Here is a 27,876-nt window from a genome sequence, read left to right as displayed (position 1 = left end):
TACATAACCAGTAGCTAATTTTTTGTTGCCCAGGCCCAGAATGGGCTTCTGGAAGCAGCATCCACACAGAGAACTGGTTGTTCACATATTTGAATTCCACCACTGAAGGCAATGTTGGTGATAGGAGATTCTATCCTCAAAGGAATGGAATCATCCATTTGCAGACCAGACATACAATCCAAGAAGGTATGTTGTCTCCTTGGAGCAAAAATCAAAGATGTGGCTGAGAACCTAACCAAAATAATTAGGCCTACTGATTACTACCCTTTCCTCCTCCACCACATTGGGACAAATGACATAACAAAGAACCTGAGTACAATTCTGAGAGATTACAAACAACTAGGCAATAAAGTTAAGAATTTAGGAGCACAAGTGGTGTTCGCATCCATACTCCAAATGAAAGGCCAACACCCATTGAGGGAAAAAAGAATTCTAGAAATAAACCATTGACTAAAGGGTTGGTGTCACCAAGAAAACTTTGGTTTCCTGGATCATGGACTGCATTTCCTATGCGAAGGACTCTTGGCAAGGGATGAGCTGCACCTCACGAAAACAGGGAAAAATGTACTTGAAAAAAGACTGGCCCAACTCATCAAGACGGCTTTAAACTAAAATTGAGGGTGGAGGGTGACCAATCTTTAGAACACAAAGCCAATAATAAATCCCCAGAAAACAAATCAAACAATGAGTTAGGCAGAGACGAGGGAAAAAAAACTAAATAACAACCAGGAGATGCAGGAAACATAACCATGAACAGACATAAAAGTCTTAAATGTTTATATACAAATGGTCAAAGCTTGGGGAACAAACAAGGCAAACTAGAAGCAATAGTACACGAGGGAGGGCATGACATAGTTGGCATTACAGAAACCTGCTGGGATGAAACTCATAAATGTAATGGACTGATGGATGGATATAAATTGTTCAAAAAAACAGATCTACAAAAAGAGGAGGGGGAGTTGCACTATATGTAAGAGAACACTACATATCTACAGAAATACACATGATACAAGATAAAATATCTCCAGAATGAGTCAATATAAAAGAGAAAAAAGTGACATTACAGTATGTGTATATTACACGCCACCCAACCAATCAGAAGAAAAAGATGAACTCTTTGCCAACCAGTTAGCAAATGTATGTAGGAAGCATACCACAGTAGTAATGGGAGACTTCAACTATACAGATATCAACTGGGAGACAAACTCTGCAACAAGCAGGAGATCAAAGAGATTCCTAACCAACCTAGCTGACAACTTTGTCATCCAAAAGGTGGAGGAGGGAACTAGATATAAAGCCATACTGGACTTAATTCTAACTAATAGAGAAGAAGAGATAGAAGGAGTTGAAGTTGCCAGAACCTAGGGCAAAAGCAACCTTGGCATACTGGAATTTAATATAATGCAAACACTACCAACAGAAAACAACCCAACTTCAAAAGAGCTGACTTTAACAAACTCAGGGAGAACCTAGGAAAGATCCCATGGATGAAAATCCTAAAGGGGAAAACAACACAAGAAGCATGGAAAACTCTGAAAAATGTGATCATAAAAGCCCAGTCCAGCACAATACCACTGAAAAAGAAAAACAAGAAATTAAAAAAGAAACCAGCATGGCTGTGCAAAGATCTCTCTGACAAACTGAAAGACAAAATGGACAAATACAAAAAATGGAAAGAGGGGCACATGACTAAGGCTGATTATCAGCAGACTGCCATGCAAAGATGAAGTCAGGAAAGCAAAGGCTCAGAATAGACAAAGACTTGCAACAGAAATCATGGATAATAAAAAAGTTTCTTCTAACATATTAACAAGAAAAAAGTCAAGGAAACTGTAGGTCCACTAAAGAAAGAAGACGGCAAGGAAATAACAGGCAACAGGGAGAAAGCGGACCTGCTTAACTCATACTTTGCATCAGTCTTCACACAAAAGAAACTATAGCCCAACATATAAAAAAACACTGCAAAAGACAAATTAGAAACAAAAATTAAAATAAGCAAGGAAATGGTAGGAGAACAGCTGTCTGACCTTGTTGGATATAAATATAAATACCGGGACCTGACAGATTACATCGGAGAGTTCTGAAGGAGCTGGCAGATATTATCTCATAACCATTGCACCACATATTTCAAAAATCCTGGAGCACCAGAGAAGTACCTGAAGATTGGGAATGGGTTGGTGTGGTTCCCATCTTCAAGAAAGGGGGAAAAAAACAGACCCAGGAAACTACACACCAATCAGTTTAACATGGGAAGATCCTAGAAAATATAATTAAAAAACAGATCTGTGAACAACTAGAAACAAACAAAGTTATAACTAGTAGCCAGCACAAGTTTCTTGAAAACAGATCATGCCAAACCAATCTTATTTCATTCTTCGACAAAGTGACTAAACTAATTGACCAGTGAAATACTATGGATATAGTATACTTCAGTAAGGCATTTGATAAAATAGAATACAACCTACTCCTTGGAAAGTTAGAAAAAGCTGGAATAGACAACATCACCACCAGATGGATCTCTGGCTGGCTGGCTGGCAAACCATACCCAAAGAGTAGTCTTCAATGGCAGTACATCCACATGGAGAGAAGTAAGCAGTGGGGTACCACAAGATTCCATCTTAGGCCCAGTACTCTTCAATATCTTTATCAATGACTTAGATGAGAGAATTGAAGGGGAACTCATCAGATTTGCAGATGACACCAAACTGGCAGGAGTAGCCAACACCCCAGAAGACAAATTCAGTATACAAAAAGATCTTGGCAAACTTGAACAATGGGCCCTATCCAACAAAATGAGTTTCAGTGTGGAGTTCAGTTACATTTAGGCAGGAAAAATCAAAGGTATAAGTACAGATTGGGAAGATCTGGCTTAAAAACAGTAACTGTGAGAGGAACATTGGAGTCCTAGTGGACAATCACTTAACCTTGAGCCAACAATGTGCAGCAGCAGCCAAAAAAGCGAACACAATTATGCGTTGTATAAACAGAGGCATAGAATCAAGATCATGTGAGGTATTCCTACCGCTTTATAAAACCCTAGTAAGACCACATCTGGAATACTGCAGCCAATTTTGGTCACCATATCACAAAAAAGATGTTGAGAGTTTGGAAAAAATTCAGAGAAGAACAACTAAGATGATCAAAGGCCTGGAGACTAAAACATACGAAGAATGGCTGCGGGACATGGGTTTGGCTAGTCTAAAGAAAAGAAATAGGGGAGACATGATAGCAGTATTCCAGTATCTGAAGGGCTGCCACAAGGAAGAGTGGGTCACTTTGTTCACCAGAGCACCAGTGGGCAGGACAAGAAACAATGGTTGGAAACTGATCAGAGAGAATTAAGAAGAAACTTCCTGACAGAGAGGACAATTAACCAGTGGAACAGCTTGCCTCCGGAAATTGTGGGTGCTCCATCACTGGAGATAGTATAGGTTCTACTGCTTGAGCTGGGGGCTGGACAAGAAAATATCCAAGGTCCCTTCCAGATTCTATTCTATTCTATTCTATTCTATTCTATTCTATTCTATTCTATTCTGTTCTATTCTATTCTATTCTATTCTATTCTATTCTACACAGAGAGATAAATTGGGCATCTCAGAGAAAGCTTGTAAAAGCCTGGCGAAGTTTGCCTTGATGTAAGAAATTCAACTAGGATGCTTGAGCACCTTAGGTTTAGGCTTGATTTACTACTGCCATATTTTAGCCTGAAATTCAAATATATTTTCAAATTCTTCACTTTACTTCATGAAGAAGGCATCAAGAATTATGGACTCTTCATATGTTGAGCAAAAATATGGCCATAATTATCATGCAATATTGGAAAGATAATTCCACTTGTCAATAGTTGTCATTTTCTAAGAAGAGAAAGGCCAGCACCTTCAAGAAATCTACTCAAATTTTATGGCACTGTTTTGTCTAGTTCACTTTTTTTTATTTACCTTCATATTATATATGGATTGTTATTTTGCTGATACTTAAGTCAGACTATATGGTTGCTGATATTTCTATAACACTGGCAATAAGCTATATGTGGGTTGTTGATTTTTAATTGAACCATTATTACATTGTTATTTAATTTTTAAAAAGTAATCATTATATGGTGGAATTGAAAATTTTAGACTTTTTTTTTTCACTGGAAGGTTTGAGCTTTGGGTTTTCAGTGGCAAAATAGCATCTTTTTGAGTTTTAAGAAGGAAGTAGATACATTAAAGCATGTCTAGTTTTGCTACTTAAGCACAATAAATTCCAAACATAGAAAAGGATTGAGAAAAGTGGTCCTAATTCTAATAATATCCCATTCCCAGCCATGATGCATTCTTCAGTCATCTATCCAGGATGAGAACAGGAAGCAATGTGTCTGTTCTGAAGTTGATTCCCCACTAGTTGCAGTTTCCCATAATAAGATTTTATTTCATTGAACTGTCTTCTTATTCTTATTATCAGAAGTTACTGTATCTAAGGAAATATACAGTCCTTAACTTATTACCATTCATTTAATGACAGTCTAAAATTACAACAGTGCTGGAAAAAGTGACTTATGACTAGTCCTCGCACTTATGACCATCACGGCATCCCCGTGATCACTTGATCACAATTTGGCTGCATGACAAATGGCAGAGGTGTTCCTCTGACCGAGCTCTGCCCCCCAGGTTTTTGTGTGCTGCATCATCTGCGGGCTCAGGGTAGGGGTGGGGGCGTGGCGGTGGTTATACGGGAGACCTTATGTCCCTGAGAGACCACTGTCATACAGATTGGCGGGTGTGAGTCTCTCCTCCTGAGGTGTGGCCCTGGGGTTCAGTTGGGCTTGTTGCTGACATACCTGGCACCCAGCTGTGTTGCAACGGCCCTGCCCGAGCTTCTCGACACCCTTTCAGGGCTGGTGGTTGAGTTCCCCAGACTTATTGTTCTGGGTGATTTCAACCTTCCTTCCCTGGGCAGGTCGTCAGAGTTGGCTCAGGAGTTCATGGCCTCCATGACGGCCATGGACCTGACCCAGATAATTCAGGGCCCAACTCATGGAGGGGGTCACACTCTTGACCTGGTTTTCCTATCTAGGCAGTGGTTTGATGATCTGGGAGGGGGTTTGCCAACTATTGTTCCCCTGTCATGGTCCAATCATTACCTCCTACGGCTTGTCTTCCAGTATGCTACCCCCTGCTGCTGGTCTGCGGAACCGACCAGGTGGTTCTGCCCCAGGCGTCTAATGGACCCGGAACTGTTCCAGACGGCGCTTGGGTCTATACCTATCTCCCTCACTCACAGCCCGGCTGACGCCTTGGTGGATGCCTGGGAAAGGGCTGCGACCGAGGTGCTCGACCATGTTATACCCTTGCAACCCCTGTCCCAGCGCAGATCCCGTTGGGCCCCATGGTTTACTGTGGAGCTCTGGGAGATGAAGTGTCAGAGATGGGGTCTAGAGAGCTGTTGAAGATCCAGCGGGTCTGAATCTGAACGATTGTGACTAAGATCCTTCATAAGGTCTTATCTCGCGGTGATGAGGATGGCAAAGTCTAATTACTTCGCTGCCCTCATTGCATCTGCAGAAAATCGCCTGGCCGCCCTGTTTAAGGTGACTCGCTCCCTCCTTAACCAGGAGGTGAGGGAGGAGTCCTTACAGGGGAAGGCCGAGGAGTTTAGTCATCATCTGGCAGACAAAATCACTCAGATTCGGGCCGGTTTGGACTCTGGCTGGGTAGAGTCTGACGTGGAAGAAACGAACAGTCTTGAGAGTGTTATCTGGACTGAGTTCGATCCTGTGACCCCCGATGAGGTGGACAGGATTATGAGGAGGCTGAGTTCTACCACCTGTTTATTGGACCCGTGCCCCTCCTGGCTGGTTTATTCAGCTTGGGAGAAGACACGAGGCTGAAGGGAGGGTATTTTCCCCACCTCCCTGAAGGAGGCAGTGCTGAGACCCCTTCTCAAGAAGCCTGCCCTGGATTCAGCGATTTTGAACAACTATCATCCGGTCTCCAACCTTCGCATTTTGGCGAAGGTTGCTGAGAGTGTGGTAGCACATCAGCTCCCTCTGTTCCTGGATGAAACTGATTATCTTGACCCGTGCCAATCGGGCTTCAGGCCCGGGTACAGCACGGACACGACATTGGTTGCACTGGTAAATGATCTCTGGCAGGCCCGGGACAGGGATTGTTCCTCTGTCCTAGTCCTATTAGACCTCTCAGCGGCTTTTGATACCATCAACCATGGTATCTTGCTGTGACGACTCAGGGGACTGGGAGTGGGGGGCACTGTTTTACAGTGGTTCTCCTCCTACCTCCTGGGCCGTTCACAGTCGGTGTTGATGGGAGGGCAGAGATCCGCCTCGAGGCCTCTTGTTTGTGGAGTTCCTCAGGGGTTGGTTCTCTCCCTTCCTGCTCAACATCTATATGAAGCTGCTGGGTGAGATCATTCGGGGTTTCAGGGTGAGGTATCATCAGTATGCTGATGATACCCAGCTTTTTCTTTCCACCCAGAACCAACTCAGTGATGCCCTCATCATGATGTCCCATTGCCTGGAGGCGGTTCAGGTTTCGATGGGAAGAAACAGGCTTTGACTCAATCCTGCCAAGACTGAGTGGCTGTACATACCGGCATCTTGGGTGAATCATTTTTGTCCATCATTAACGATGGATGAGGTGTTACCCCCCATTGATAGGGCTCGTAACTTGGGTGTTCTCCTGGATTCACGGCTCAGTTTGGAAGATCATATAGGAGCTGTGATCGGGGGGGCTTTTGCCCAGATTCGCCTGGTGCACCAGTTGCAACCCTATTTGGAATGAGATGCCCTATGCACAGTCACTCATGCGCTCGTTACCTCCCAGTTAGACTACTGCAATGCTCTCTACATGGGGCTGCCCTTGAGGACCACTCGGAGGCTTCAGCTGGTGCAAAATACAGCTGTGCGAGTAGCAATGGGAGTTTCCTGATACTGTCATGTAACACCTCTTCTCCGCGAGCTGCATTGGCTTCCAATTCTCCTCCAGGTCAGATTCAAGGTGCTGGTGATGACCTATAAAGCCCTAAATGGCATGGGTCCGGATTATCTCAGGGAGCACCTTCTGCCAGCATCAGCCTCCCAGCGTCCTGTGCGCTCCCACTGGGAGGGCCTCCTTAGGGTTCCACCGGTTAGGGAATGCCAACGGATGGTTCCAAGGGGGAGGGCATTCTCTGTGGGCGCGCCTGCCCTATGGAATGAACTGCTGGTAGAACTTCAAACTGCCCCAGACCTTCGCTTGTTTTGCCGGGAGCTTAAAACTTGGTTGTTTGAACTTGCTGGCCTGGACTGAGGGGCTTTTATTTTAATTTTAATTTTAATTTTAATTTTTATTATAATTTTTATTTTAATTATTATAATTTTTATTTTTATTTTTATTATTTTAATTTTTATTTTTATTTTAATTTCAATTTAATTTAATTTTAATTTGTTTAATTGTGGGCTAGTCTTAATTTAATTCTATTTTAAAGTGTACTTATTTGTATTGTTTTAACTCACCCTGTAAACCGCCCTGAGTCCTTCAGGAATAGGGTGATATATAAAATCAATTAAATAAATAAATAAATGTATTTATGATGGTTGCAGAGTCCCAGAATGTATAAAGTTCTTCCTTTTTTGTACTTGCATAATAATACCACATGCTCTTATGAAACAAGCAGAACTTGTGTCACAATGAGGAAAATTACTTTCATCATTTTAACAAAAGTACTTTATCCTCTGGATGCTCTATGTGTAACCAATTCACAGATATGGAAGATTCTATAGACCTATAGTTAAAGCCTCTTTAGTTTTTTACTAAATCCATAATCAGGCAGGAAATGGCATAATCCTCATCCTATGGTATTACGTTCAAAACCAAATGTTCTTATCTGCTATACCTAGCAACTTACAAGACTTGATTAGCAGGCAGGGGACCAAGCAGACTCAGTCACTATTGTGGATATGAAGTGATAGCAAATAAGATTGTTTTAAAGGAATAGGAAGACAGGCCATGAATCTTTCTTTTTTCTGTTCTACAAAAACACATCCACAACTTTCCTCATTCTCTAACCTTGTTTTTGCCTGTCTAGCCCATGAGAGTAAGGCCAGCTTCTAATTAGGATACACATTGTGGAGAAAAGCTAAAAACATGAGTAGAACTATTTGGAAATATCAAGTGGCTTTGCAGTGCCAGGATTCATAATTAATCAACTAATAGTACCATCTGTGCTTGGATGGAAGCTGAAGCATATTCATCATCAATAAGTGCACTCAGAGCCTAGAATACATTTGTTTTGTAATCCAATTGTCTGTACTACAGATTGCATTGTGTTTTTTTCCTAGAACCTCTTTATCTTTGTTTCACTGTGATCGCATCACTCACAAATCCTCATTGCTATGCTGTTGTCTCTTTGAACTCTTCTTCTCTATGAACACACTGGTTTTTTTCCTTTGATTTAGATTGACTTAGTTTGCCTTGCCTTGCACATTAACTGAGAGGGCCTCTTTAATTTATGACTGTTATAAAAGTGGTACACCAGAACTGTAGACATGACTAGTATCAAAACCAGAGGTTAAAATAATAAATGAGGAAATGATGACATCTGCTTCTGCTGTATCTTTTCGTAATTACTATACCACCCACAAAAGAAAAGTCAAGTGGTAGGGATGGTGAAGAGTTTAATATAGATGGGCTTACTATCCACTGAACATGCCTTATACCAAATTAGATGAGTGATCTCTTTAACACAGTATTTTCTTTACTGATTGGCAATGATTCCCAAAGGATTGAAACATAGGTTTTTCCTTACTTGAAAGTGCCAAAATTTGAACCATATAACTGGTTCAAAGAGAAAAGATTGTGCCAAATTTTAAATTAAAGTTTTTCACAGTTGGGTTATGGGAAAGAGAACCCTAGCAGAGAAAACGTGAGATCTACCAGGTACAGATTTTAAAAATACAGACTGACCACATATGACCTAATCATATGACCTAATCATATCTAGTGGTTCCTCAGTTGAAAAGAATTCAGTTCAATGCTGGTTGAATTCTAATGCAATGATATTATGATTTTGTATGGTATTAACTTTACCTTCTTTATTGTATTTTACTTTTTGATTGTGTTGAGCTGTGGAAAGAAATGCATTCTTGGGAAAACAGCTAGAAGCAAGAAAATTTTGCTTAAATTGGAATCTAAACTGGAGATGCCAGACAATGCTTATTGACAGTAGCAGTGCCCTTTCTGCTCACAATTGTAGCGAAAGAGGATATCTTTTACTATGAACGTTTTAAAGAGAGACAAAATATTTCAAACAATCCTCTCATATGCCTACATATCCATAGGTTTTCTAATTTCCATGGACATACAGATTAAAAAAAATACTTTAATAAATAAAATAGCAAGCATAGCTATTTTCAAAGTAGAGATTCACATACAAATTCAATGAAATATAAAAGGAGTTTGTGTAAATAATATCTATTCTTAGTCCTGGTCTTCATGATTTTGTGTAAATCTTTTCTGGTTAGTGGCCATCATATTGAAACATTGTAAGGGAGAGGTCCTCAGGAATAAATTTAATGTGAATGCTGAAGAAATTTGCTTAGGAAAAATCTTGAAAGAACTCTAGAGTAGGAAAAAATAGGAATAGACAGTTGGAAAGGAATACTGTATTTCTCTAAACCCAATAGCTCTTGCTAGTAAATTTTAGACTACAGACAATTTTATATAACTGGATTCCAAGATACTTCTATAACGTGTTTGTGTGCTGGAATGGCAGGAGGCACTGTTATATTAGATTACTTTAGAAGATTGTTTCTCAGTTTTGGCAACTTTAAGATATATAATCTTAAATTCTCAGAATCCCCAGGCAGCATGGATTGTGTTGGGAAGTGTTGGGAAGCTATCAGTAAGGGTAGAAGGAGAGATCAAGCAGGAAATTAGACCTTGCACAGCTGTAAGAGATATAAAGCTGACCCAATTCCCATCCCAAGATCCATGAAACCTTATTTGCTTGTTCCCAGGGGAAGAAAGACAGTCTGGGAAGATTCTTGTAATATAAAACTAATAAAGTCAATAAAGAAGTCATTAGAGTGGCTTTAGTTGCTTGTGCCTGGCATAAAGTGCGGCGGCACGGACACTCTTGGGAGCCTCCCGATACTCCCATATCACACCTCTCCTCCGTGCGCTGCACTGGCTTCCGGTTGCCTTCCGTGTGAAGTTCAAGGTGCTAACAATGACATACAAAGCCCTACATGGCATGGGTCCGGACTACCTACGGGAGCACCTTCTGCCAATGTCAGCACCCCACCGTCCTGTGCGCTCCCACAGAGAGGGCCTCCTCAGGGTGCCACCGCTCAAGGAATGTCGGCTGGTGGCCCCCAGGGGGAGGGCATTCTCAGTGGGTGCGCCAGCCCTCTGGAACAGCTTACCAACCGAAATCCGGATGGCCCCTGACCTCCGTACCTTCCGTCGCGACTTAAAAACTTTCCTGTTCCAGCAGTCCGGCCTGGCATGATAGCGTTAATTGGGGTCCCAGTTTGTTTTCATTAGTGTTTCTTATTATTTTTATTGTTCAATCTGTATACATTCCTTCCTCTGTACACCGCCCCGAGTCCCTCGGGAGAAGGGCGGTTTATAAAAACTAATAAATAAATAAATAAATAAATAAATAAATAAATAAATAAATAAATAAATAAATAAATAAAGTTGTTGGAAGTTGAGAAACCCTTCCTTAAAAAGTGGAGTATACCAAAGTCAAAGGTTGAAATGGCTGACCCATGTGCACTAGTTTGATTTTTAGCCTAGTAAAGACATAACTCAATAGTAATAAATACATTTCTTAGTACTAATAGTGAATCTAGTACACTCAGTATATAATGGCATATGGAATCTTAGCCAAATCTCCTAAAGAGTCTTACATGCAGGGCTTTTTTTGTCATAGAATGCACCAGAACGGAGTTCTGGCACCTTGTTTTGACAAATTTTCCAGAGTTACGTTCTTTTCCTATTGTTGCCTTTCCTATCCTTGTTTGCTTTTGAAAATGTCCTGCTGGCGGTTCCATGTGAGTGGGGTCCCCTCCGGCAATGTCTGTCTCCTCTAGGAGGAGCCAGAGCATGGCTTGATTGGCTGGGTCAGACCATGTACTGTGGAAGCCGATGGTGGTGTGAGAGACACATAAATATGGAGGCCGTCTTTCACAAGAGAGTGAGCGAGCCTTTTGCCTTCTCTTACAGAAGGTGGGGTGAGAAGTTAAAAAGAGGCAAAGCAAGAGGAAAGAAAGGCGGCTGGCATGGAAGCTTGCCCAACAGCAAAATTTTGCTGTTTCAGTTCCTTGGGTAGTTCAAAGGCTGGGATGTCTATGAAAATCTCTTTTTAGTCTTTTATACTTTATATTCAAACTGCAGAGGGGAAGAATAAGAATAAAGCCAATGTCTTGTGATTTGGAGGTTTTATTATTAATAATAATATATAGTAATTATGTATTGGTCAGATGTAAAGGTAGACCTACAGTATGAGGTTTAATCAGATCTAAGGGTAAATTAAAAGTAACCTGTTCACTGACAAAGTTTCAACTTTAATTTGTTTCAAGTCAATATCCATATTAAACTCCAAATGTAATTTTTTCCACCTTGTTTGACAACTTCTTAAAAATAATTCAGTCTTTTACAAGCAACCAAATTTTGTTTTATTGGGTCAATTTCATTCCAATAGTAAATGTCCCTGTTCTGTATGTACCTGTCCAGCCCCCTGATTGGCTAATCTGGCCAGCGGGAATTCCTGGACACTGAGTTGGGTGTCCGAGGCAAGGCGGGAGATTGCAGCCAGGGGGTTGGCTAGCGTCCGGCAGTTGCCAGACATATAAGGGTTACCAGGGCATGCAAGGACAGTTCGGCCACGTGTATTGGAAATAAACAGAATAACCCCATACCAGTCTCCGAGTCCTTTGTCACAGCACCGGACACAACAGTGGTGACGAAGGTGGGATCACGACAGAACAGTGGAGAAAAAATGCGCGGAGCAGGAAATTCAAAGAGCCGTCAGCAGCACAACAAGCCTTCAGCCCAGCAGCACCAGATTTGTGGACGGGGAAGCAAAGAATGGCACAGGTTGGCTCAGTGAGAGAATTTGACCCAAGACACCCAGAAGACTGGGAGGAGTACGTCGGCCAAGTCGAAGGGTACATGCTAGTGAACGGCATAACCGATGACCGAAAGAAGGCTGCCGCGTTGCTGACGATCAGCAGCACACCGGTTTACCAGGTCGCCGTGGGATTGTGCCAGCCAGCAGCAGTCGCCAGCGTGTCATATGCCAACCTCTTGGCACAGCTACGAGAACATTTCACCCCCAAACAATTGGAGCTTTTCTGGAGGAGAATCTTCAAAAAACGGAACCAGAAACCGGGGGAATCCATAATGCAGTTCGTGGCAGCAGTGAGGGAAGCCGCACTCCATTGCAAGTATGATAACCTGGAGGTACGAATCAGGGACATAGTTGTCCTAGGACTACGCGATGAGCAACTGCAGAACAGAATCATAGCAAAGCCCACAGGAAACTTACAATAAGTCCTGGACAAACTGCTGACATACGAAGCCACCGGGCAACGTGACCCCCCCACAACAGCAACGGCGCGGCCGGATCCATCCACCAAGAGTGCCCTGTGGATGGTGGGGTGGAGCACTACCCATGGGAGATGGACATCAACGAGATCACCCGGCAATTCGGGAAGGCCACCGTGAGAGCAAACCGATCGGACAACACTGACCGACCCAGAAGACCGCCATCATCTCAACAACCCAAATCACTGAGGGAGAGCCCAAACAGACAAAGGGACCCAGAGTACAAATGTGGAAGCTGTGGGGGAAATCATCCCTGCGCTAGCTGCAGGTTCAGGAACGCGAAATGCCGGAACTGTGGGAAAACTGGCCACATTCAAATAATCTGCAGAAGCAAACCGTGTGAAAACCTCCACGACATCGACACCTGGGCCACAGGTAAGGTAACCCCCTGCAATAGTGGCAAAGAGACCCACAGGCCACAGGCACGGAACCCTAGCCGGGGAAATGTTGAGGCCATCAACCAGGTGCTGAGCCCCAAATTAAAAATTGAGGTCCGTCTGCAGGGTATTCCCTGCAGAATGGTGGTAGATTCAGGGGCAGCGGTGTCCATAATCTCGAGGGAAACGTTGGCACGCATCGAGGCCAGAAGCGGGCGTCGGGTACCCATTAAACACACACACATACAACTAGCAGATTTCCAAAGGACACCCATTAAAGTGAAGGGAAGAGTCACCATCAACATCTGTTTTAAGAGGTTTAAAGGGCCACTAGAACTTCTAGTCACAGAGGGACAGAGAACCAGTTTAATCGGTCTCACCTGGTTCGGACCATTAGGTATCTGGGTCGGGGGGATTAATACGGTACAGCACTGAACCCTAGAATCCGTCTGCGACAGCTACGCAAACATCTTCGATGGGACATTGGGGAAGTACAGGGGTCCACCCATTAACTTTAAATTAGACCCCTCAGTAAACCCTGTAAGGATTAAGGCTAGGAGAGTCCCCTTCGCCCTTAAACAAAAAATAGAAGCCGAGTTAGACAAGTTAGTGGGCCAAGGAGTGCTAGAACCGGTAGAAGGGGGACCCTGGGAGATACCCATCGTCACCCCTCTCAAACCCAATGGTGACGTGAGGATATGTGCCGACTATAAAGTGACACTGAACCAGGCTTTAAATCAGCATGCTTACCCGGTCCCGACGGTGAAGCAGGTCCTCGCAACTATCCAGAACGGTGCCATCTTTGCTAAACTCGATTTGGTGCAGGCGTACTTGCAATTAACTGTGTCCAGGGAAGCAGCCGATGCACAAATGATAGTTACCCACAAGGGGGCGTTCCGAGTCAACAGATTGCAATTTGGTATAGCAGCAGCCCCAGGCATCTTCCAAGAAGTGATGGAGAGGACCTTGAAAGGTATACCTGGGGTGTGCCCTTACTTTGATGATGTTCTGATAGCAGGGGAAACTGAGGAAGTCCTAGCTGAGCGGTTGGAAAGGGTACTGGGGAGATTTAGAGCTGCAGGACTTAAATTAAAAAAGGAAAAATGCTCTATTGGAGTAACATCCACTGAGTTTTTAGGTTACAGGATTGATGCTCAAGGCATACATCCAACAGAGGGGAAAATAAAAGCAATCAAATCAGCCCCAGCACCCAAAAATAAGGCAGAGTTACAAGCATTTTTGGGTCTCGTAAATTTCTATCATGCATTCTTACCACACAAAGCTGCCATAGCAGAACCACTGCACAGGCTACTAGACATAAAAGCTACCTGGCAGTGGCAGGAACAACACAAAAGAAGCTTTCAAACACTGAAGGAGATACTATCCAGTAGGGCCACAGTCACCCATTTCATTGAGGGAAAACCAATATGCTTAGCATGCGATGCATCACCATATGGGGTGGGGGCGGTGATCAGCCATCTGGATAGTGATGGGGAACAAAGACCCATAGCATATTACTCTAGAACCCTGACCAAGGCAGAATGGAATTACGCACAAATTGACAAAAAGGCGTTAGCAATCGTGGCAGGTGTAAAGAAATTCCACGATTATCTATATGGTAGGACTTTCACAATATTCACGGACCACAAACCACTCTTAGGACTATTCACAACTGACAGACAAACCCCACAAATAATGTCCCCAAGGATGTTGAGATGGTCAATATTCCTATCAGCATATACATTCTCCATCAAATACAGACTGGGGAAAGAGATGGGCCATGCGGATGCACTTAGCAGGCTACCTCTACCAGACACAGACACAGACCCAGCACCAGTGGGACAAATTCTCACAATACAGGAACTCCCAGAATGCCCACTAACAGCCAAAGACATCGCCAACGCCACCAGCAAGGATCCAGTACTAAGCAGAGTAGCATCATGGATCCAAGGGGGGTGGAAAAGGGAAAACCCGGGACCACAATTCCAGCGTTATTTCAGTAGAAGGGACGAGATGTCATCACACTTAGGTTGCCTATTATGGGGAAACAGGGTGATAGTGCCAGAGAAATTAAGAGAGAAGGTTGTCTGTGAACTACATGAAGGGCACCAGGGAATAGTGCGCATGAAAGCCCTGGCCAGGAGTTACCTATGGTGGCCAGGATTAGACAAGGCCATTGAGGAGAGGGTAGCAGGGTGTTACCAATGCCAGAGGTCAAGGCCAGAACAAGCCCACGCACCAGTACACAGGTGGGAGGCAACACACAACCCCTGGTCCCGAATACACATAGATTACGCGGAGCCATTCCAGGGGCAGACATTCTTAGTAGTGGTTGACAGCTATTCCTGGTGGTTAGAGGTGGTGCCTGTTAAGAGCATGACGTCAGCAAAGACAATACAGGTCCTGAGGGGACTCTTTGCCACTCATGGGTTACCTGATGTAATTGTATCTGACAATGGCCCTCAGTTCACCTCTACTGAATTTCAGGACTTCCTCAAGGCCAACTGGATTAGGCATGCAGCATCAGCACCCTTCCATCTCTCCAGCAACGGATTGGCAGAGAGGAACGTGAGATCAACCAAGGAGGCACTGCGCAGGATTATTGTAGGGGACTGGCACCAAAGATTGGCTCAGTTTTTGCTGGCACAACACACAACACCATGCACGGCAATGGGAAAAAGCCCAGCAGAAATGAGGTGGGGCAGGAGACTGACAACCGAATTAGATAGGCTCCACCCAGATAGGGTAACAGCTGAAACAGAACAGGACGGCACGGCCAGATCATTGAACATTGGGGACTTAGTGTGGGCCAGGAACTACGGCCAAGGGGACAAGTGGACACAGGGAGTGGTTGTAGACAAGCTGGGGCCACTATCTTACATCATAGACAGGGAAGGAGAACACCAGGTCAGGAGACACATCGGCCAACTCAGGAAAAGGGCCCCAGAGAATACCCCACCTGCACGCAGAGAGACTCAGCAACAGCAAAGTTACACACACGACGAACCACTCCCATTTCCAATTACGTCATCTCACCCTAACTCAACGGGCATTGCTGGACCAACAGAGGCCGGAGCACCGAGGACTACAACAAGGGGGCCAGAGTCCCCAGAGCCAGCCACAGAGACAGTGCCAAGAGATCTCACCGGAATCTCACAGCCAGTGGGTCACCTGCAGAAGGGGGAGCAGCCAGGGCCAACAAGGCCGGTCCAGGGGAAGGAGACTAGGCCTGACAGTCCACCAGGGAAATACCCTGCCAGAGCACACAGACCTCCGGCATACCTAAGGGATTATGTAAGGAAATGAATCAGGGGTGTATGACAACAGGGTATAGATTAGTTCACAATTGGGGGGAAGGGGTGTTCTGTATGTACCTGTCCAGCCTCCTAATTGGCTAATCTGGCCAGCAGGAATTCCTGGACACCGGGTTGGGTGTCCGAGGCAAGGCGGGAGATTGCAGCCAGGGGGTTGGCTAGCGTCCGGCAGTTGCCGGACATATAAGGGTTACCGGGGCATGCAAGGACAGTTTGGCCACGTGTATTGGAAATAAACAGAATAACCCCATACCAGTCTCCAAGTCCTTTGTCGCAGCACCGGACACAACAGTCCCCAAAGATTAATAAAATGTCTTCTTGTAATTTAAAGCCACACAATACATAGTAACATTAATAGTATTAACTTACCTTGAACAAAATCTAGTGTTTTAGATACACTAAAAATTGAAGGTTTGTGTTTTTTTTCAACTACAAAGGTAAACCTTGTGGGGTAGGCAAGGTGAGTTGTATGACGTATGTGAGTTCCGGCACTTTTTTTTTTTTTTTTTTTACAAAAAAAGCACTGCTTACATGCATTTTATGTGAGTTGTTCTTTCTCTTTTTGTCTCTTCTATGTTCTGTGGATTTTATTAATTGATATGGAAATAAAATTTCACCCCATTAAATACTTGATAATAGGAAAATAGTTAAATGCATTTCTTTCTCTTTCTGGAACTATCTATCTGTATTAATCCTCTTGAATAATTATATTATTGAACATATAAAAACCCATTCTACATACATGTTTACCTATGAATAAAAAATACTGAGTTAAACAAATGCAATAATAGTATCTTAAAGAAATATTTTTAACCAATCTTACTGTGGTGTCCTACTACAGTTAACACAACATACAAAAGACATTTATAATAGTATATTCAGCATACTAAAGGGAGTTAGATACATTCCTGTGTTGAATGTAAGCATTTAGTTATTTTTAGTTTCCCTGCATTTAGCAGATCAGCTACAAATAGCTATATTTTGCCTTCTATTTTAAGAAAAAACATTATTCATTTGAAGGTATTTAAAACTGTAGAGAGATAAATTGAACATCTAGACTTGAATAAAATGCTACAAGTAGAGATGAGTCGATACAGAGAGAATAGCAGAATAACAGAGTTGGAAGGGACCTTGAAGGTCTTCTAGTCAAACCCCTGCTCAGACAGGAAGCTCTATACCAGGGGTCAGCAACCTGAAACAGTGAAAGAGCCACTCGGAACTGGTTCCCTCACAAAAGGAAAAACTGGGAGCCGCAAAAATTGTGTGCGCATGCGCGTACATGCACACATGCGCAGAACAGGGTTTGACTGAAGAGTGGAGCCAAGGCGAGATATGCACCTACCCTGCATATTTGAATTGATTGGTTGAACTTTTTTAGTCCCACTTTTTTTTTGGACTACACATAGCAGAAGACTGGGAGCCGTAGGAGATGGCTGAAAGAGCCACATGCGGCTCCGGAGCCGTGGGTTGCAGACCTGTGCTCTATATCATTTCAGACAAATGGTTGTCCAATCTCTTCTTTAAAACTTCCAGTGTTGGAGCATCTACAACAGACATGTCAAACACAAGCCCCGGGGGCCGGATGCGGCCCGCGAAGTGGTTTCATCTGGCCCGCGAAGCCATCCTGGAAACAGTGAGGGAATGGCCCCCACTGCCTTGGCCCTGGCCCAGAGACCCTCCTTCTGCCAGAGTCCCTCAGATCTGTCCCACTCCTGCCCAGGCCCCCATAGGCCCCCTTGATGCCAACGATGTAGAGCTGGCCACGCCCACCCAGCAGGCCATATGCACTCTAGCCACACCCACCCAGTAGGCCACACCCACCCAGGCCATACCCACCCGGCCCCCTGAGGGCAACCGCAATGCTGATGCGGTCCTCAATGAAATTGAGTTTGACACCCCTGAACTACAACTTCTGGAGGCAAGCTGTTCCATTGATTAATTGTTCTAACTGTCAGGAAATTTCTCCTTAGTTCTAATTTCCATCCATTGCTTCTTGTCCTGCCTTCAGGTGCTTTGGAGAATAGCTTGATTCTCTCTTCTTTGTGGCAGCCCCTGAGATAGTGGAACACTGCTATCTTGTCATCCCTAGTCCTTCTCTTCATTAAATTAGACATACAGAATTCCAGCAACCATTTTAGAATAAGATACCCCAAATATAAAATCACTTTATAGTCTTTTTAAAAGGTAAAGTTTAAAGCAATACAAGAATGTATGTCAGATTATTAATTATCACAGTGGATGTGTACTGTATTTAAATGATATTACTTTCAGAGAAGACAGTATTATTGCACATCAAAAAAGGAAGCAAATAGATTTTTTAGTTGAGATTTTCAAAATTATAATTAACCACACATACATATAGCACTATATGATATATGTACTGAATTTATTTTTCTTTCAGAGTCTTCATTTTGGTGCCTATTGGATGTTGTCCCAATTAAGAATGAGAAAGGTGATGTTGTTCTGTTTCTGTCTTCTTTCAAAGACATAACAGATACAAAAATAAAGATTTCTCTGGAAGAGAAAAAAGATGGTAGGTATGATTTTTAGAATAAAAACAAGGATTTTCAGTGGACAATATATGATGTGTGTGTGTTGTTGTTATATGGCTGTGTGCTCATATGGCTATATGTAAAAGGGCTATGAATTCATATCATTTGTAACATCACAAGGATCTTTCATTTAGATTCTGGTCGAATGAAAACATTACTATTTAGATAGAGAATACACACTTTCCTGTTTTACCAAAAGTAAATGAGCACTAAATCAATGCTAAAAAAAAGTAATATATGGTATTGAGGAATACTAGAAGAAGTATTCTTGCTACCTTTATTCACTTTGTATAAATGTCAAATAGACAAGTCAAAGAAACAGCATTGCTCACTGTCCATTATTCAGTTTAAGGAATTATAGGATCAGATGGAGGAGGAAACTGGGTGACTGTATTTCTAATACACTAAACTCAGATTAGGCTAAGGTGCCTTCCAACTGTGTAACAATATGACATATTTCTTAATCAGTTTAAATTAGTAATTTGAGTAATTCAGCTATGATCATGAATGTGACCAAAACAAGACAATCGGCACTGAGGAATGTTTCTTCTGATATTACTTTCATGAAATTTTCTATTTGTTTGCCTCATGTGCTTTATCACTGCTGGGACAGGAAAGAGATACTGTCAGCAGCATAGCATTGACCTATTCCCAATTACAACTTTCTGTCTGAAACTCAGAAAGGATGATAAATCAAGCTAATACAGTACTTCTTATTGCATACTTAATAAAGTAGAAGTAGATGCTCTTGTTCAGCTATTAATTTTATGAATTTCATTTATGAATTTTATGAATTCAAGAAGCTTCTTCAGTTCAGACTGAATGGTGGAGAATGAAAGGATTTATTTGAAGATGGCCTTAATGTAGATGGCCTCTTTGACCCCTCTGTCAAACCAGCTGATCTGAAAGAGGGGTCAGAGTGGTTATTTACATTAAGACTGAACTTTCAACAGAGGGAGAGCAATATGACATCACCTATCTTCTGTTTATAACACAGTCCTTTCAGCATTTCCAAAAAGGTTCCACACCTATTTGCACTGTTCGGCAATCCTGATGGCAACCTCCAAGTGGCCTCAACAACTCTCAGAAAGAGTACTAACTGCAAGGCATAAATCCTTCCATTCTCCACCATTCAGTCAGAACTGAAGAAGCTTCTTGGATGAGAAGAAATGGGTCTTTAAACAAAACAAAGAAAGTCCAGTTGCCCAAAGTCACAAAAAGACTTTACATCAGTTACTTATTAAGGAAAACTTCTTTCTTGTGGGCTAGCTAGCAGATTGTTCTCTTTCCACATAACTGAGAAATGTGCAGGAGGTTCTGGTAGTCAAAACCATCTCTTGAATTTCTGTCTAGCTATGAACAGACATTACACAGTATCTGATGGATACTAATAATAGCTAACTTTCTTGTGGTTAATTAATTAAATTAATTCCATCTGTATGCTACTAAAACTCATTATCATAACCTTTAACAAGGTAAAATGATATAACGATTTTTAACCAAGGTACCTTAAGTGGCTTAAATTATAAAATGTATCCAAAATCCTGAACCTATGACTTCTGAGAGAATGAAATTTGGGAAACTCATGATCCTGGCTGCTGCCATGCTGCTGCTGTGGTCAATGATCTTTATTTTCAGCATTCAGTGACAGTTTTCCAGTCAGTCTCTCAAACCCTTGTTCGTGTCCCTACCCAGCAACTATCACTTACTACTCTCCTGGAAAGGGAAGGGAAAGCACGGGTTCTGTTCCCATTGCTTATTAGCCCATGTTTGGTAATTTCATCAGTCTTCTGGAATCCCCATACCCGAGGATACAACTGGGTATTGAGGGACTTCCAGAAAGTTAAAAGAGAAGGTGCCAGCCTTACTTGGGGGGGGGGGAGACTGTTGCAAGATCAGGCTTCTGAAAATAGCCATTTTTCTCTTTCTTTCCTAAGAAAGGCTCTTTAAAAGGGAGTGGGGGAACGTTACAAACTTTTACTGTAGTAAAACTGTAGCAAAAACTGTAGTCTAATTACTGAAAATCATGTAGTTACTAATTATATTTCTAATTCGGGATGGGAGCTTTAAAAATGTGTCAAATCTAAACAGGGTAAAGTTTCTCTCTGAGGACAAAATTAAATATAAACCAAACGATGGAAAATCTCTTCAACAATTTCTTTGCAAAGGAAGCTCTATGGCTGAGCAGTGCAGTTTTGCAAACATGTTATTCTGTTTGTTGTCTTGTGCTCATTTTTCAATGCTTTTTTTTAAAGAGAGACTAGTGTATAGTAATGGTATGGCATGTTAATGGTGTTACATTGTTGGGAATACCATAGGAATCATATAAGCATTCCCACAGAAGCTAAAATATGGCTAAAGAAAAAGTGTTTTCTTCATCAATTACGGTGATAAATAAAACTTTGTATTTAACAAAATTATAAATTGAAAAGAATATTGGGGGGAGGGGGAGAGCCATTCTGGGTGTCAGGTTGTAAATCTATCATCTGGTAAAAGAGAGACATACATGGCATATATTTGCATCTTCCTGCAACCTAGCTCTTATCAGTTTAAAAATAAAACATTAAAAATAGGTGTAAAAAATAAAAACAAGTCAATTTTCAGCACACTCTTTAAATGTATGGTTGCCAACACTGCTTTTGCTTTATCCAGAACCCCTCAGGGTGGTCAGACCAGAGTCAAACTTGTGTTTTTTGGTGTGCATTTCCCTTGAGGCTTGCATACATTTATTTAACTCATTTCACCCCCTATACTTTGAATTTTCTTCACATTAGATTGCTAACTCCATCTGCTTTCAAAGTCTGACTCTTGATATGGAATAGGAAAAACTGAAGCCTCAAAAGCTATATTTACTTTAAAATTATTTTTCCTTGTGTCCATAATGACATTTTGCAGTAAAAGATTTATTGCATTATTAATAATAAATTTATTGAGGAGACATGCCTAGCCATTCATGCTGCACCATTCTGCAGCATGCTTTGATGGGGATGCATTATTTCTTTTTATAGTCTTATGTAAGATTTCTCCCTGCAACAATTTTATTTTCATAAACTCAGCCACATTGCTTCAACGCTTTGAGATGCAGCAAGCACTATTTTACAATGAAAGATTTTTTTAGAAAAGCTATGAACAAATAACAAGCTTTCCTCCTGAATTATGTATAAGCACATTGGTCTATCATCTTCCAGGGACTAAAGTTTCACTGCAGGAGATAAATGGTTTCCCAAATAAGAAAGGTCAGGTAATAAACAGAGAAGTAGATTCTTATACTAACTGTATATCAAGGAATATATTTCAGCAGCATGACATAGAAAGGCGAATCTTCAACTGCCTAGTGGAAGAAATGAAATTAAGGACTTTGTCTCAGAACTGGTGAAATTCATAATATATGACAATTTCTTTTTCTGTTTTTGGCACCTGATAACTGCTTTATTTATATATATATATATAAAGATAGTATAAGATAGTAATAGAGGAAGACCTTGCTTACTGACTGCCTAATGTAGTGACTGTTCAAAGTTACAATGGTCCTGAAAAATAACTATGCAACCAAATTGTGCATTTATGAACTTCACATTGTTTCTCAATCACATGTTCTCCATTACAGCCAGTTACTACACATTCTCCTGCATCCAACCTATTTTCTTTCTTTTTTTTTCCTGTCTGAAAGAGCAGAGAGATAGAAGACAAAGAGGTTATACAAGAATAAGAATGGGAAATACATTCAATATACATTGAATGTGCTCACACTAGCTGTTTGCCTAATGCATTTGGGGGTGGGAGCTGAGAGCATGCTAGGGAATCATTTGCATTAGACTATTCCTTTCAATTTGTGTTATCCATTATGTGCTTTCTTATTCTCTTTTAATCCCTTCCTCTTCAATGAATGCAAATATAATAATTAATTTCCTTCTTGCTAATTGCTGGGGTAAGCAATTCAAAGTTTGACAAAGTGGAAAGAAAGTTAAAGTCAAATCATAAGTACAGATGCTCTCGTGTGTTTTTCCACTTAGGAATTGAGTTGCCACTCCCAAATGTGGTTGCTAAATGTAGACTATTTGTAAAGAAGTCCTCTGGTTTCGTGAAGGAGCTTACATGTGGAAAATAGAACTAAATCCAAAATTCATATCGTAATCAGCTCTGAGATTATACTTCGTAAAGGTTTTGAACATTTTGAACATTTCAGAATTGTCATAATTAAATCCCAGATAATTCTGGACACTAGGAATCAGAGCCCTGGACCAGAACTGAAAAATATGTTTAAAATTTACACAATCTGAACATTGCTCAATTTGTATTGATAATGGAAGCACAATTATGTATGACTTATACTTTTCCAGACACAGATTGTAGAGCCTTGGTGGAGCAGTGGGCTGATGCCTCCTTAAGTAACACCAGCTGCCTGCAATTAGTGCAGGTTGGCATCCCACCAGGCTCAAGGTTGACTCAGCCTTCCATCCTTCTGAGGTAGGTAAAATGAGGACCCAGATTGTTGGGGGCAATTAAGCTGACTTTGTAATAATGCCGCTTGGGGTGTGTGTGAAAGCCCTAACAAGCAGGCGTATGCATAGAATGAAGGCTACTACTGCTAAGCTTGTAAGCCGCCCTGAGTCTTCGGAGAAGGGCGGGATATAAATGTAATAAAAATAAAATAAATAAAATAGAGTATTAGAAAAGACTTGGAACTGCTTCCCAAAAGAAAGGAGCCTATACTTTTTCTTGCTGGCTTTTTACAAGAAATAGTAGAACTACTTTCTTATTCAGTCTTTTTCCCCCTCCCCTGAGACAGCAGTATTGGCCTAATTTCTAGCAGTACTAGACTTTCTTTCTGATATATCTGTCCTCAATATTTTTCTTCTAATTGTGAGCCATCACAAACATATAAACAGTTAATAACAGTTATAAGAGTACCTGGACACTCTGTAATATAAACTAGGAATATGTATAAAATATAAACTATGAAATATGAACTATGGATTTATGCATCTTTAAAACTCAAACTTATTCTTAAAAGGCATTTGATTCAACACAGAAGAAAAACTCAGATTTTTCCATAAGTATTTAGTCTAAGTTCCTAGACTATATGGTATTAATTCCATGATGGGCCTTAATACCATAATACTAACTGTGGGTGTTGAAAAAGGCATAATTGAAGCTCCAGCCAAGGTTAAAAATATCACAGCTTTAATTGCACAATCACAGCTGCCCATTTTGATTCGTTTGAACCCCCTCCTGCAGACAGCCTTGTTACTTTGTTGCTGGCAAACCACTTTGGAAGCAGGAAAATGATTACCTCTTTAAAGGACATCCTTAATTTATGTTTCCAATATCATGCTATACTTACTTCAAGTTCATTTTAGCACCAAACTAATAGCCTTGGTATGATTCCCCTGTCACTGCTGTTTAAACAGTTTGAGAATGCACAAATCAGGAAAAAAAAGAATGTTCTAAGAGGCCATTATTTATATAGAAAAATGTTGTATAAGGATAAATAACTCTAATGACTAAATGATTAAATAAAGACTATTACATTAAGAACTGAATGGAAGAAAAAGTAGACATAAAATAAGGAAGTTTAAAAATATAATGTGATATGCAATGATGGGGAAGTAAAGAAAATCCTTCAGACTTCTACATTTGTTTTACAATGGTGAGTATCTAAGAATTTTCTTAAAGTGTTATCACATGTTAAAGTCTTTTTTCAGAGCCTTTGTACATATTGACAATTTCTAGTTAGACAGAATTCTGGAAAAGGAAAATTGTGTTCTATAATGGAAAGTAATACACCTGTTACTGACCATGCTCAGTGTGGCTTCTTCATGAATACTCAAGATCCTCTACATGCTCAATAACCAGTTGATTATTGATCCTCTAGTGCATGCTATCAAAATTGTAAATGTTCCCTCTCCACCTAAAAGATTCACTTTCTCTTCCATGAAAAGGTTTGCACTATGCAAATTTTGGAAAAACGACATGTTTCCCCAATATCTTAAATGGTTCTATATGTTCCAAATCTTCAATAACAAGAATAGTTCCATATGTTCCCAACATTTTACTGTGATGATAGATAGATAGATAGATAGATAGATAGATAGATAGATAGATAGATAGATAGATAGGAAGGAAGGAAGGAAGGAAGGAAGGAAGGAAGGAAGGAAGGAAGGAAGGAAGGAAGATAGGAAGGAAGGAAGGAAGGAAGGAAGGAAGGAAGGAAGGAAGGAAGGAAGGAAGGAAGGAAGGATGGATGGAAGGAAGGAAGGAAGGAAGGAAGGAAGGAAGGAAGGAAGGAAGGAATGGGATGAAATAAGAAAAAAAACAATAAGAATTTCCAAAACAGAAAAGAGTTTTTGGGCAAGCAGCAAAAACAATCAATTTTTAGAGATGTCCCTGGTTGAGGGAATTAATTTTGTAAAAGGTAAAAAAAGCAGGGGGGGGGAAGGAAAGAAAAGCTATCTGAAAAAATCAGGGTATGCAATCCTGGACTACTAGTTCACTTTCCAGAGGCTGCATTTAAACAAATATAATGTGTCATCTGTATTCTTCAGAAAAAGTCAAAGGAAGAGGAAGAGCAGGATCACATTTTGATTCAGCCCGCAGACGGAGTAGAGCTGTCCTTTATCACATCTCCGGACACCTACAAAGAAGAGAAAAGAACAAATTAAAAATTAATAATGTAGGTATAGATAATCAAACTATTTTCATGCTATTCTATCTGAGGTGGGAGTGTTTTGTGCTGCTCAGAAGATTTAGATTAAAGGCGTGGGGAGGGACAAATTGCTTATAATTAAAGGTAAAGGTAAAGGTTCCCCCGCACATGTGTGCTAGTCGTTTCCGACTCTAGGGGCCGGTGCTCATCTCCGTTTCAAAGCCGAAGAGCCAGCGCTTGTCCGAGGACGTCTCCGTGGTCATGTGGCCGGCATGACTAGACGCCAAAGGCGCACGGAACGCTGTTACCTTCCCACCGGAGTGGTCCCTATTTTTCTACTTGCATTTTTACGTGCTTTTGAACTGCTAGGTTGGCAGAAGCTGGGACAAGTAACAGGCGCTCACTCTGTTACACGGCACTCGGGATTCGACCCGCCGAACTGCCGACCTTCTGATCGACAAGCTCAGCGTCCTAACCCACTGAGCCACCACGTCCCTTTAGCTTATAATTGCCCCTTCCTATTTTGAAGATATGTACTAAAGTATAAATATAGAAAATAAAACCTTGCTCAATACAATGTTTCTTGTAAGTGAATTAAACCGTACAATTTCAAAGAGAAAATGCAATAGACAGAGACTAAGATCCTTATATTTGATAATGATGTTCATATAGTTTAGCATAAATATCTAAGGTTCAACCCAAACATTATGCTAAGTCATGTTTGCCCTTTTATAAAACTTCATAGAAAGTGTTGGCAAAAAGAACTTTAATGCTTTTCTTTCCCTGAACGATGATTCAGATTTCCTGCAACACAAACACTTCTTAGAAACAAAACCTTAGTGAAAGCTTTTCCCCCCAAACCCAAGCTAATAATAGTTGGAAGTGCTATTTTCATCATAAACCAGCAGGAAAACTGCATGAACAAACAACTGTTTATTTACTTAAAGAAAAAATCTTAGGATTAACGGCATGTTTTATATAAATCTATTCCAATTTATTACAGAACTTTGATCTCACTGTGCTACCGAACAAACTTATCATGTTCATAGTATGACTGAAAGCATAAAAAGTACCAAGCATATATTGTATCACCTGTAAATTAAAAACAGGGATTGTATGATGGATTCCCATCACTGCTATCAGAATGTATTATTAGTTTATTATTTTTAAAGGGACAGGAAAACTTTTATTAACTAGTCATTGACCAATTTTCTAAATTTTACCAGTTTCTTACCTAAGGCCTCTCTATTAGAAAATATTGGGATTAACTTGATAGAGAACATCAACAAAAATAATCATAGTATTTGGAAAATAGTTGGAAATTTAGGAAAGAATCATAGTATTTGGAAAATAGTTGGAAATTTAGGAAACCTTATAGTCCAGTCCCTTACTCTGTGCAGATATATACTAATATCAGATTTTCAAATGGGTGGTGAACCAATTTCTGCTTAAACGCTTAAAAAAGTCTACCAGCTCCCAAGGCAGTCTGCTCCACATTGAACAGTTCCCACTATTAATATATATATATTTATGATATTCAGCTGAAATCTGCTTCCTGATAATTTAAGCCCACAATTTCTTGTTTGACTTTCAGAACCACAGTGAATAAGTCTAGCCCAACATTTGCATGACATTCCTTCAGATCCTTGAAGACAGCTATCATGTTTCTGTAATATTCTTTTCTTCAGGCTAAATATACCTAACAATTCCATTATAAGTTCCTCATAAGTTTTTTCTTTTTTTATTTTTTTTTCTCATGCCGGTTATCAGCTTGGTTGGAAACTTTCTAGTCTGTTAGTGTTCCTTCTAAAATGCCATGTCCAAACAAAATGCAGTATTCTAATCAATGTAAATAGAAGGGAACAATGACTTTGATGAGCAAACATCATAATGCTTCATTAGCTTAAATTTCTGCCTCAGTGAGATGGGAGGTGGAAATGTCTTGGCCTCTTGCACTGTCCTTCATATATTCATATGTCTTTGATCACATCATTCTATAAAGTTTGTCAGGCATATTTTCATTTATTAATGAGAAATTTGAGCTTTTTTGGCAATGTGGCTGCTGTAAGTTTTATAGTTTTTCCGCATGTTGTTTGTAGGTAATGCAAGTTACTAAATTCTCGTTTGACAAAGATTTATGAATATTTGAATGAACAAAAGCAATAGTATTAAAATATTATTTTCAGTACAGTTACACTTATACAATGCTCTTCCAAGGATAAAATAAGAGGTATTTATAGCTGTTTATTACTTGCAGTCTTGCCTCAACTGATAGGTCAAATCACTTGCAAATAAAACCTAGACACAGATAATTTCCCTGCAGAACTAAAATAGATGTGTAGGTAAATAGAATAAGAAATTGATTTGCATGTATTTACTGTAATAGTCTCAGCTCTA

The 27,876-nt window shown here is 40.9% G+C and overlaps 1 protein-coding gene across 1 annotated transcript in view; it reads left to right on the top strand.

Annotated features, from left to right (window-relative positions):
• The window catches only part of KCNH8 (potassium voltage-gated channel subfamily H member 8), a gene marked incomplete at both ends in the record, with an annotated part of 243,408 nt that overhangs the window by 109,200 nt on the left and 106,332 nt on the right, over positions 1 to 27,876 (top strand). The window contains 2 exons of the mRNA XM_083379020.1: positions 18,683 to 18,814; positions 25,379 to 25,506. Of these exons, the coding sequence (XP_083235146.1) occupies positions 18,683 to 18,814; positions 25,379 to 25,506 (260 nt within the window). The remainder of the gene's footprint in view (positions 1 to 18,682; positions 18,815 to 25,378; positions 25,507 to 27,876) is intronic.

Source organism: Vipera ursinii (assembly GCF_947247035.1).
Source record: "Vipera ursinii genome assembly, chromosome: Z".
NCBI classification, from domain to species: domain Eukaryota; kingdom Metazoa; phylum Chordata; class Lepidosauria; order Squamata; family Viperidae; genus Vipera; species Vipera ursinii.
This window is presented reverse-complemented; position numbering and strand designations above follow the sequence as displayed.